At 41.9% G+C, this 13,297-nt stretch overlaps 1 protein-coding gene across 1 annotated transcript in view; it reads right to left on the bottom strand.

The window, feature by feature from the left end:
- ARID2 (AT-rich interaction domain 2) overlaps nucleotides 1–13,297 on the bottom strand; it is a 146,495-nt gene that overhangs the window by 26,865 nt on the left and 106,333 nt on the right. Inside the window, exon 15 of the mRNA XM_045032493.1 lies at nucleotides 10,031–12,894. Within this exon, the coding sequence (XP_044888428.1) occupies nucleotides 10,031–12,894 (2,864 nt within the window). The remainder of the gene's footprint in view (nucleotides 1–10,030; nucleotides 12,895–13,297) is intronic.

Here is a 13,297-nt window from a genome sequence, read left to right as displayed (position 1 = left end):
CCTTTTATAAAGATAGGTACTATGTTTTTCTTCCCTAGTCTTTTGGGATCTCACCTGTCCTCCAGCAGTTCTCAAAGATAATTACTAATGGTTCAAGATTGCTTCTGCTAGTTACTTAAATACCCAAGGATGAATTTCATCAAGCCCTGACAACCTGAATAAATCTAACTGATCTAAATATTCTTTAGCCTGTTCTTTCCCTATTTTGGCTTGCATTCCTTCTGCGTTGTTGTTAATATTACTTGTAGTTGAGTATCTGGACAGCATTAACCTTTCAGAGAAAACTGAAGCAAAATAGGCTTAAAAACATCAGCTTTCTTGATGCATCAGCTCTCCTACCCCGCTCAGCAGAGAGTGTACGCTTTCCTTCGTCTTTTTTTTACTCTTAATGTATTTAAGGAACCTCTTCTGATTGCCTTTTATGTCCTTGCTAGATCTAACTCATTTTGTGCTTTAGACTTTCTGATTTTGTTAGTACATGCCTGCGCTATTCTTTTGTACTCTTCCTTAGCAATTTGTGCATCATGGAAGAGAAAAAGGGTAAGGGTCAATTTTTTCTTTTCATTTTCAAGTCACCTTAAAAAATTATGTACAATACTTTGCTTAAGTCTTTTCAACATCATTCCTCAGTATTTCTAGATTAGTGTTATGGGAACTGAAATCAACAAACTATTTAAACGTGTTTCATTTGTACACTATACTTATATGGTTTTCTCTGCTATTTCTTACAGGTACCATATAGAGTACTCATCAGTTACTCAGGAAATACCAACTCTGGAAAACCATAGGTAAGCACTATTGGAATTGCCAAAACAGTAAAACAAAAAGAAATTTGCAAACCATGAAAGACAGGAAGGGGAAAGCTTAGAAAAACATTATGAAATGTATGTAGCGCCTATGGTCCATGAGTTAAAAAAATACGTCTGCTGCTGCCTGAAGAAGAGGAATTGATGTCCAACTATTCATAAATAAGAATAACTTTGAAATTATACAACGGTTTTCATCTTAGGATTGCAAAGCTATTTTACAAGCACTAAACAATGAATCCTCACAAAACACCTTATGTTGTAGGAAAATTCAAGTGGACACTATAGGAATGACATTAAACAACAGTAAAAGAAAATTAAGATTGCAAAATCAAACACTCAAAAGTTAGATTGCCCATGCAACCTTAATTTTCCCCCCTTGTGCATATGGGTTATGATACAGTCTTTAATTACACAATTACATTTTTCCACAGGACCCCTGCTTCATTCAATATACAGGACAGAGAGTGCTTTGAGAATAAGTCAGGGTTCTGTAATGAAGGACACTTGTCTGTAAGTCCCCATCTTGTTTGTTGCTTGACATCGCACCCTTAATATTCTTTTAACATATTTTTAACTGTAATTTCCCAAGTTTAAAAAAACTGAAAAACATAAATTTAATCCTGTGGAACCATACTGAATCCCCAAATAGGTCACCAGCAGGGCTGGGACCTTTATATAAACAATACAGAACTCTACCACTTGAGCTCATGGAGTATATGGTAGCACTAGAAGGCTATCTTCTATGTGGACCTAACACACACTTTGGCAGTGGGTTTCACAGCTATTTGCTAGATCATCAGGAATGTAGACACTCTAGAATTCTGGGTTCTATTCCAGGTTTTACAGAGGAGTGTTCTCTAATGGTTACAGACCCTTCTGTTCCTAGCACCCTTCCACCACCAACAGCTGCTAACCCACTGGCTCCTGATCATCTTCCCTCCCTTCCCCCATCCCTGCCTGGCTCCTGACTCCATCCCTATCCTCCCCATTGTGTGGCTTCTGCCCTCCCACACTCTTCTCTTATCCTCTCCCCTTCCCAGCTCCTACCCTTCCTATTCACTCTGCTTCTGCTGTCATCCCCCGCATCTTCTGCCTCCTGCTCTTAGGTTCCTATACTCCCTCTGAATTCCTGTTGCTGTCCCTCTGCCCTGCATCTCTTCCCCTCCCCCGCCTCCCGCCCCCATTCTGCTCCTCATGTCTCTGCATTCCTTCAGGCAACTTCCTCCTTCTCCATGCTGCTTGGCTACCACCAGGGGAGAACTAAAAGCACTGGAAAGAGTCTCCCTACTCTCAGTTCTTATGCCTGGTGACACAGCAGCTCCTACAGCCCAGGGATGTATATGTAGAGATAGTATATGTGAGAGTCTGGTCAGCACAAAGGAGCGGTAAAGAGATGGAGCATGGTCATTGCAGATGGAATCATTGGAGAATGTAGCTGTCAAATTCTAACAAAAATCTACTGAGTATGTGTGAACTGAGATTTTTCAGCAAACTATAACTTGGCCAAATGTTGGCAGTTTCATGGGGATGACAAAAGGCACATCCCTGACGCCAGAATAATCTCTCCTGACAAATTTTAAGACCTGCTCCAAAGCACAAAAGCATTAGAGCTCGCCAACAAACAGGTTTAACAATTTTTTAAACATAACTATATTCCCCCCTTCATTTCATTATAAGAAATGGCTGAAGGGATCTACCAGAAATTTTACAAAAATCTGCCTGAAACTAACACCTCAAATGGAAAATTTCAGCCCAAACTTCTGAAGTTTGGCAAAGTTATAAGCAAATGAAAACAGCATCTTATAATGGAAAGTGTTGGGCAACTGTAACTGTAGACCTCACTACCTGTTCAGTCTGTAATAAAGAACACAACAGTGGCATGCCCAAATTCTTGAAATCATTTCTTGTAGGGGGCAGTACTTCCAAAATGCCAGCAGAAGCAGTATGTCTACACTGCAAAGTGAAGGTGTGACTGTAGCAATGGGTACTTTTAGGTGACGTTGTAAATAAGAAGCAGGCAGCAGTATCTCCCGTCAATGTAAACAAACTTATTTGTCTTAGCGATTGGCAGAATAAAAAGTAGGACTGAATGGACTTGTAGGCTCTAAAGTTTTACACTGTTTTGTTTTTGATTGCAGTTATGTAAGCAAAAAAATCTGCATTTATAAGTTACACTTTATGCACTTCAGTATTTGTATGAGGTGAATTGAAAAATACTATTTCTTTTGTTTGTCATTTTACAGTACATATATTTGTAATAAAAATAATATAAAGTGAGCACTGTGCACTTTGTATTCTGTGTTGTAATTGAAATCAACATTGAAAATGTTGTAAAATATCCAAAAATATTTAATAAATTTCAATTGGTATTCTATTGTTACAAGCGCAGTTAATTTATTTAATTGTGATTAATTTTTAAGTTAATCACGTGAATTAACTGCGATTAACTGACACCCTTAATATAAAGCATAGGACAGAGACAAGGTGGAGGAAATATCTTTGATTGGCCAACTTCTGTTGGTGAGAGAGACAAGTTTTTGAGCTTACAGAGCCCTTCTTCTAATATCCTGAGACCAACACAGCTACAACTACACTGCATAAAAATTATATTCATTTAATTCATGCTGCAATCCATGTCTCAATGCTCATATTTCAATGTTACTCAACCTCAGGCAACTCTGTTAAAATTGGTAAATACCATCTTTGAAATAAGGCCGCCTACTATCCTTTACATTTCAGTTTTAGATAAAAATGTAAGCACAAACACACAGGACCCGTCATCTGCAAAATCCAGCAGTCTACCCTACCAAAACACCTCACTTTTAAAATGACTACTCTAGTCAAACGGTCTATACTGGGTTTTGAGCCACCAGTGAAGCTATACAAGTGCAAACCCTGTAGATGATGTGTGTAAGTAGAACAATAAGCTGGAGTAAAGGTAAGGAAAAAACAAAACGGCTGGTACACAGTGAACTGGTAAAACTGGTAACGATTAAATTTTACAAAATGGAATACATGATCTATTGAGATATAATAACTGAGGCCCAGTCCTGCACGCAGCTCCATATGGGGGACCCCTGTTCTCATATAGAGCTATTTTCAAGATCAGGGCCTTACTCTACACTTCTGTTCCCTAATAATATATAGATACACACACACACGCATGCTGTGACTGTCACACGTCTGTGTGTTTGTGTGTACCACTATTTGTACAGTGAATAGTTAATATGATTAAAATTTTCAAAAACACCTCTGTCATTTACCAGACAAAGTCATAGGACTTAGGAGCCTAAGTTACTTAGCGATTTTGAAAATTTTATGTTCTCAAAATATTATGTTTATCACAGGTAGCTTACATGTGGAAAATAAAAACAGCAGGATTTTGGAGGATATGAGGGAGGGTTTGGGTAGGGGGATAGGCATTAAAATAAATTTTCTCATTAATTATAGAAAATTATTGAAGTTCAAATCTAATTGCATCAGTGTGCCTCAGGAGTGAATGACAACCAAATGAAGAGCTTCTGTATTTTAGTAGCTCCAGCTGAGCAGTTCATTTGCTCTGCGAATAGGAATGAATTATGCCTCCTGGGGCTATGCACTTGCTTTCTGGTGCATGGAAACTCAGCCTACTGATCAGTGGAAGATTGGAGCCAATGTTTATACTCCTGCTCACAATTTTAGCAGCCTGCTTCCCACACAAGGATGCTACAGGTGGGCTGCCTTAAGAAAAATGGAAGTGTCTGTTTATGAGGGGGTGGTGATGGTGAGGGAGGGACTGATTTTTTTAAAAAGCCAGATAGGCAGTTAAGTGTAATTGTCTCACATCTAGGCATCTGGCACGACATTAGAGCATTTCTATGAAGCCAGTTGGGACAAACCAACTTGGTCATGTTCAACAGATGTTTTGTGGGAGCTTGGAAAAAAATAGTAGTATGTAATTACTCATTAATTTTTCTTTCTTCGTGCACCAGTCCAGCACAATGCCTCAGGGAAGTAACAACCCATAAACAGAAAACGTGTAAATAAAGGGAGAGAAAGCCACCAAAGTAAGATGCCAGCTCCCTCCTCCCTTCAGGCTACACCTAGGACTAGCTAAATGCAGATGCTAATAGAGAGAATCACCTTTAAACAATGACATGTGTCACATGCTCCTGTTTGAGACAATCCACTAAACACGATATTTAAATACAAAATCCAATCCTATATCTATATAATAAGATTCCAAGATTGTCACTCTGTGTGTCACTGTAAAGCCTAGAACAAGGGTTGGCAACCTTCGGTCTGCAGGCACGGCCTGCCGCAGCTCCCACGGGCTGCGGTTCACCATTCCTGGCCAATGGGAGCTGCAGGAAGCAGCGGCCAGCATGTCCCTGTGGCCCGGGCCGCTTGTCTGCTTCTCCTTCATAGGTCATGTTTTCTAGACCTGTAATTATTTTTGTTAATCTTCTCTGGACTTTTTCCATTTTGTCCACATCTTTCCTGAAATGAGGCACCCAGAACTAGACACAATACCCCATTTTAGGACTAATCAGTGCAGAGTAGAACAGAAGAATTACTTCTTGTGTCTTGCTTACAACACTTCTGCTAATACATCCCAGAATAATGTTGCCTTTTTTGCAATAGTGTTACACTGTTGACTCATATTTAGCTTGTGATCTACTCTGTCCCCTAGATCAGTGGTTCTCAAACTAGGGCCGCCGCTTGTTCAGGGAAAGCCCCTGGCGGGCTGGGCTGGTTTGTTTACCTGCCACGTCTGCAGGTTCGGCCGATAGCGGCTCCCACTGGCCACAGTTCGTCGCTCCAGGCCAATGGGGCTGCAGGAAGGGTGGCCAGCACATCCCTCAGCCTGCGCCGCTTCCTGCAGCCCCCATTGGCCTGGAGCGGGGAGCCGCGATCGCCCGAAACTGTGGATGCGGCAGGTAAACAAACCGACCCGGCACGCCAGGGGCTTTCCCTGAACAAGCGGCAGCCCTAGTTTGAGAACCACTGCCCTAGATCCGTTTCTGTAGTACTCCTTCCTAGGCAATCATTTCCCATTTACTATGTGTGCAACTGATTATTCCTTCCTAAGTGGAGTACTTTGCATTTGTCCTTATTGAATTTCATCCTATTTACTTCAGACCATTTCTCCAGTTTATCCAGATCATTTTGAATTTTAATCCTATCCTCCAAAGCACCTCCAACTGGACCCAGAACTGATCCCTGTGGGACCCCACTCGATATGCCCTTCAAGTTTGACCGTGAACCACTGATAACTATTCTCTGGAAACAGTTTTCCAAACAGTTATGCACCCACCTTATAGTAGCTCCATCTAGTTTGTATTTCCCTAGTTTGTTTATGAGAAGGTCATGCACAACAGTATCAAAACCCTTACTAAAGTCAAGATATACCATGTCTAACGCTTTCCCCCTATCCACAATGCTTATTACCATGTAACAAGAAAGCTGTTTGGTTGGTTTGATACAATTTGTTTTTGACAAATCCTTGTGGATTGTTACCTTATCTTCTAGGTCAGGCCTGCACAACATACAGCCCTCACCGCTTTAAGAGCTGTGCAGGCCTGTTCTAGGTGTTTGCAAATTGATTGCTTAATTATTTGCTCCATTATTTTTCCAGGTACAGAAGTTAAGCTGACTGGTCTGTAATTTTTCAGGTTGTCCTTATTTCTCTTTTTATAGATGGGCACTATATTTGCCCTTTTCCAGTGCTCTGGAATCTCATCTTCCAAGACTCTTCAAAGATAAACACTAATGGCTCAGATATCTCTTCAGTCACCTTCTTGAGTATGCTAGGATGTATTTCATCAGATCCTGGTGACTTGAAGACATCTAACTTGTCTAAGTAATTTTTAACGTGTTCTTTCTCTATTTTAGCCTCTTTTTAGCAAATCATCTTTTGAGTTTCTTTGTTTATCAACCAAACTAACTAATAGAAGCCTCAGTGGAAGTTCTGTGTGTTCCTTTATCTCACTTGACAAAGCGTTTGACAGTATGATTCTGTAAAAGGAGGAGAAATGCAGTAGGGAATAATGGGGAAATGAAAATGAGTAAGGCTGAGATTTAGTCACAGAGGTCACAAAATCTGTGACTTCCAAAGACCTCCGTGACTTCAGCCAGTGCCAGCAGGCGGACCCCCCCGCAGCTCCAGGCCGCCCCTGTGGGCAGCACTGGGGATCCTGCAGCTCTCCGCCTCCGTGGGCATCCAGGGCGACCCCCAGGCCTCCTGGTCACCCCGAGTGGCAGGGGGGAACCCCAGCAGCTCTCTCCCTCCGTGGATGGGAGGGGGGATCCCTGCAGCTCCCAGCCACTTCCGCAGGTGACAGGGTGGTCCCCCAGAGATCTCCGCCTCCGTGCCAGAGGGGACCCCCAGAGCTCCTGGCTGCTCTCCTGCTGCCCCGGGAGGCACTGTGGGCCCCCCGCAACTCAGGGCTGCCAGCAGAGAGGGCCGCTGGAGCTCTCAGCCTACCCGCAGCTGCCCAGGCTCTCCCTTTTGTCATGGATATTTTTAGTAAAAGTCAGGGACAGGTCACAGGCTTCTGTGAATTTTTCATTATTGCCTGTGACTTTTACTAAAAATATCTGTGACAAAATATTAGCCTTAAGAATGAGGCATAAGAATAAAAACTACCTCAAGAAAGGATGGGTTTGGGGTTCTTTTTAGTCTATGGCAGTAGTATGGCAGAACCACAGGTAATATATTTCAAATAGAAAAAAAATCCTACATATTTTTCTCTCACTCTCTTCCTCAACATCTGAAAGAACGACTGTCTGTTAACAGCTCTGAGAAACATTTTCTAATTCAGATCAGCTATGTGTCTAGGGAATAAATATCCACAGTCAATTATTTTAGTTAAAAACAATCAGGTCAATCCTTGATAAGACACTTCTACCATTTTCTATATACATAGGATCTTTAATGAGGTTATTCAAAAAAACCCAAACTGCACAAACACCAAAAACCACCCACACTCTGTACTCTAAGCAATGCATAGCTGATGTATCCATTTTAGGGAAAAGATATTACCTACCAAAATCTTGTGAACCCTTATGCTGCACATTGGCAATTTTCTTTTGTTGTCAAACAACTTTTATTCAAATCAAAGATCATGTGTCAATCAGAATAATGTACATCTTTGACTTTCATTTAGATTTGCAAATTTTTCACAAAGTAGCATGTGTTCTCACAGTCAAAAGAAAATTATTCATCTTTAGACAAGAAATCTCTTCAGGTAAAGAGTTAAGGCATCAGACAGATTTCAGTAGAAGTCTAACTTGATGAAAGTGCAGGAGTACCACCTTGATGAATCAGGCATCAGCTCCTAAGTGGAGCTCTGTTTGTGTCCATAATCTACATCTACTAAATACTGAAAATGAATGAGTATCAAGTACACCGCTATCCCGATATAACGCGGTTGTGGGGAGCCAAAAATTCCTACCGCGTTAAAAGTGATATCGGGGTAGTGGTGGCAGGGCTGCAGCGGTGATTTAAAGGGCCCGGGGCTCCCCACAGCAGCCCATGGCCCTTTAAATTGCCGGCAGGCCTCGCTGCTGCAGGGGCAGGTCTCCGGCGGTGATTTAAAGAGCTCCAGGCTCCGGCCGCTGCACGGAGCCCGGGCCCTTTAAATCACCAGCTGAGCCCCACTGCCGCAGCCCCGGGGTAGCAGCAGCAGGACTCCGGCGGCCATTTAAAGAGGTCCGGGCTCCGGCCGCTGCGGGGAGCCCGGGCCCTTTAAATCGCCAGCCCAGCCCCGCTGCCACAGCTCCGGCGGTGACTTAAAGGGCCCGGGGCGCCCCACAGCAGTCAGAGCCCTGGACCCTTTAAAGCGCTGCCCGAGCCCTGGGGTAGCAGTGGCAGGGCTCCAGCGGTTATTTAAATGGCCCTAGGCTCCCTGCAACAGCCGGAGCCCTGGATCCTTAAAGTGCCACTGGAGCCCCGTTGCTACTGTGCTATATGCAAACCCATGTTATATCAGGTAGCGTTATAGCAGGGTAGCAGTGTAATAAAAGTTTCTTAACTCAACGCCTAAGAACACTAACCCAAACAAAGATTTCTCTGATTCCCGCCCCTCATAATCTGTCTTCCTCTTACCACCCTCAAATTAGTTGATATCTCTTTTGCTCTAATTCAGAATATGAAACAGTTTCTTAAAATGAATTCTCCTTACATGAAATTAAGGGATATCTGACTATATGCTGTGCTAAAATAACTCTAGAGAATGTAATAATTTTGAATATGATCAGGAATTTTCCTGGAAAATGGTACTGAGCTATACAAACTGGAATAATCCTATTTACAATAGGACAGTAGGTGCTAAATGTCATATTAAGAATGGACACATACTACAGCCTAAGCTGGTGGTGAGGTACGAGGAAGCTCGCACTTATAAAGGTAAATAAAATTTAATCTCAAAAAGAAACCAAAGCCCCTATCCTCCAAGCTGATCTATGCAACAGATGCTTATGCCTGTGTAGAGTCCATCAGATATGACTGCAGGATCAGAACCTATGGTGGAAATAAATAGCATCCTTTTTGACCAATGGACAAACAATATTTTCGATTGACTGGAGTAAACCTAAACTGAAACATTTATTATCCTTCACAGATCTGCAAACCCAAAAATGAACTTATTTCAGTAAGCTCAAAGATCATGGTAGAAGTATAATCAACTGAGACATTTTATAATATCTATACAGAAAAATCATTTGAAATTCACTCCTCAGAAATATACTTATGTGAGCTACTAATAAAATGCGTAAGAACAAAATATAAAACATTACACAAAAGTAGAGACTGCCACCTAATAGAACACCTATTCTAAGTGAGGAGGCACGGTATCGACAACTTTGAGAGCGGGAAATGATAAAACAAATAATTTTAAGATTCTAAAATACAAGGGACTATTTTTAACCTTCAAAATAACAAAACAATTAAATAACAGAAAAGTAAACACAAGGAGTTTTCCCTTGATGCATAATCAAGTTGCAACCTGTTAGACTTTAATCCTTTTAAATAAATTTAAACTATACTACTATTACTGGCATCAAAAACAGAATGAGAAGTATCAGAACAACTTAAGTGGGAGCAAAAACAATGATTTTATGAAGATTTTAAATCCCACATGGGGGATAATATCAGAATAGCAAATTTACATTTTGACATATCTGTTTCTTTTACAAATCATATTTGGTAAAATAAAACACAAAAAGTTTGCTTAACCTACCTGTGTGACCATGCTTTGTATATATGTTGTTGGATGCTGCTGCTTTTGCTGAACAGCGCTTTCTATTGCTACTTTAGCTACAGTGCTTGGATCCGCTCCAGCTGGCACAGCAACCATAGTTGCACTGCAACCGGCATTGTTGGGGTCACTGATTGTAACAATTCTAACTCCTACTTTATTTGGAATTCCTGGAACAGTTTCCCTATCATTATCTTCTGCTGGCCTCTTTACAGTTTTGCATTCTGCTGTGCCATTAGTAGACCGAACTTCAGATGACAGGGTAGACTGGGACACTCTAGGTCCTGAGTGTGGAACTGCTACGATTTGATGCCCCTGTATAACAGAGGCTGTAGAATGTGGTGAGACAACTACACTTGGGCGTTGCTGAGGCACATCTGAATTCAAACTTGAAGCTAAAGGTCCATTAGATAAATCAGTGTTGATACCACTAAGTTGCTGGGTTAACAGTTTTGCAGCTTCCTGTGTACCGCTTACAACAGGTGAACTACTCAAAGTTAATACAGGCCCATTAGAAATCCTTTCCCCTTGATCACCTTTGGCAGTCTCTTGCTGCGTGACATTTGAATTCCCTTGTTCCACTGGAGAGATCTCACCATTTCCTACATGATTGGAAGTTTTGTGATTTGGAATGTTTTTGCTCAAATGAGAGCCATCTCCTTTATCAAAATCACAGATTCCATTAACTAGGGGCTTCTTCAAATCACTTTTAATTTCCTGTGTGTCCATTTGTTCAAAGTTCTGCTTTCCAGGAGCTCCATTCTCACCCAATTCTAATGATGGCCCATTACTGACTTGTGAGCACTGATTGGCCTCATTTTGAGTTTTCCCTGAGTTAGAAGGAGGTAGACTGGAGTCATTATACTTTCTCCCATTTAAAAGACTTCCCACCTGCATTTCATTTTCCTTTGCATCCCCATTACTGGTGTTCGCAGCTCCTCTTCGGCAAGAGGGATTTTCCATAACTTCAATTTTACGTTCATGAACGTGTAAACCTGTTGCTTCCTTTGCTTCTTCCTCCTTTTGGCAAATAATTTTATCACCTTTGAATGGAGGAGCAGCAGCACATGGTGATTGTCCAGTTGGAGGTGCTTGAGTAGCTGGAAGTGTTTGCACCTGAAGCCCAACTCCTGTCTGTGTTCCACTCATTGAGATTCCTGCTGGAGCAATGAGCTGAGTTGTATTTCCCTGACTCACAGTTGCAGTAGCAAAACTAGTATTTGGCACAACTGTTATGGTAACCTGGTTGCCAGAAGTCCCTTGGAAAATGGTTGCTGGGCTATTTGAGATCAACTGGCCTGGCAATATTTGTAGATTAGAAATGGGTACTGTTTGTACTGCCCCTTGGGGCTGGATTGCACTCTGGACCAGCTGAACATTTTGCTGTCCAACCAATAGCTGCTGAGCTGGAGACTGTCCTTGAACTCCAAAACTTGGTGCTTGGTTATTGGCCACCTGATAAACCACCTGAGGGCTAGGAGCTCTTGCATTGTTAGGTGGAGGAATCTGTGGAGCTGGGAGTATAAGCTTACCACCAGGAGTTGAAGGGCCTCGTTTTGGAAGAAGCAGCTGTTTGATCAGACTAGATTCACCAGAGGAAGGCTGACCAACTCCTGCATTAGGTTGCTGTGGCTGAACTTGCATTTGTACCGGTTGTTGTTGCTGGACTTGTACTTGTACCTGTTGTTGTGATGGTGCAGGTGAATGTTGCTGCTGTTGCTGCCTCTTCACGGAAAGCATTTGACTGACAGTAGGAGGGGGTCCTTGTGACTGAGTAGTAGATGGAGATGACATTACTGTAGGAACCTGGTTATTTGTAACTGGTCCAGGAGATGGTGAGGAAGATGGAGTTATGTTTGGTTGTCCAGTCAACTGGACAGTTTGACCAGCTGGAAGAGAAGCTGGATTAGTTAGCACGATTTGGTGAATGGCTGGTGCATATGTTTGACCTTGCTGAGTTGGCTGGCTTACAATCACTACACTTTGTTGGGATGGTGGCTGCTGCTGCTGCTGCATGGGTTGTTGTACCACTGTAGATGGGACTTGCTGAGAAGGTAGAGGCTTTGGCGCAATATTCTGAAACCCTACCCTAGAAGTTTGTGGATTTTGGACACCAGCAATAGTAACCACCTGCCCAGCTGCAACTTGGAAATTCTGTACTGTAGTGGCAGAAACAATATTGGATGCAGAGGTCGTGACATATTGTTGGGGTGCTATGATGACTGTGTCTTGTTGCTGGTTACCAGCAGAGGGCTGCTGAGATGAAGTTTGCAAAGGTTGTGACGATGTAGTGATTAACTGTTGACCCTGTGAAACTGCTGAAGTGCATGCTGGTAGGTTCTGTACTCTGCCAAATATATGACCCTGAGGTACAGCTTGTTGAATTACCGTAACAGGAGTGCCTGAAGGTATCTGTCCTGGTACCACTGCATGTAGTGGAGACTGTTGTTGAATTACAGGTTGGTGGTGAAGCAATGTCTGAGAACTGACAACAGCAACAGATGGTTGTGGTCCTGTACTGCTGTGATTTTGATTAGAAGCTTGTGCTGCTCCACCTACAGCAATAGTAACAGGAACTGCAGATTGGGAAACCGAGCTCTGTATTACTGTGGCCTTGACTACCTCACAGGAAATTGGAGTTTTATTCTGAATGACAGTCACTGTAGCATTTTGTTGCTGCTGTGTGTGAACTGAAGGATTTTGTGGAATTCTAGAAACAGTCTGTGCCACAGTGTGAACACCTTGAATTGGAAAAGACATCTGTGTTGCTGTCAGATTTGAAGATTGGTTGTTAACTGGGATCCTCTGAAAATGGTTTCCTACACTTTGTGGTCCATGTGGGATTCCTGTTGACCCAAATAAAATAAAAAAAATCAGAAGTCTCAACACAAAAATCCAAACCAAAGCAAACACACAAATATAAAGAATCAAAAATCCCAAATTTGAAATTATCATTACAGCCAAGTGAAGTAGTTTCTAAACTCAACTATAGCATGTCCGGATTAGTAGTGGACATCAGAGTGGCTTGTCTGGTGACATGCAAATTTAGGGCTTAGGTGTCAAATGCTAGGCAATATCTACCCAGATACTACTTAGCAACACTATCATCCAGCACTATAAAGCATTAAACAAAAAAAATGAAATAACTAGTTTCTCAAAACTTCTTTTCACTGGAGTTTACTTTGTTCTACTGTAGTTTCAGAAGCAACAAAAATGGATGCCATATAAAATATAATGTAAAAGATAAAG

Source organism: Mauremys mutica, chromosome 1 (genome assembly GCF_020497125.1).
Source record: "Mauremys mutica isolate MM-2020 ecotype Southern chromosome 1, ASM2049712v1, whole genome shotgun sequence".
Classification (NCBI taxonomy): Eukaryota; Metazoa; Chordata; order Testudines; family Geoemydidae; genus Mauremys; species Mauremys mutica.
The sequence above is the reverse complement of the archived record's forward strand: the minus strand, read 5'-3'. Positions and strand labels throughout refer to the sequence as shown.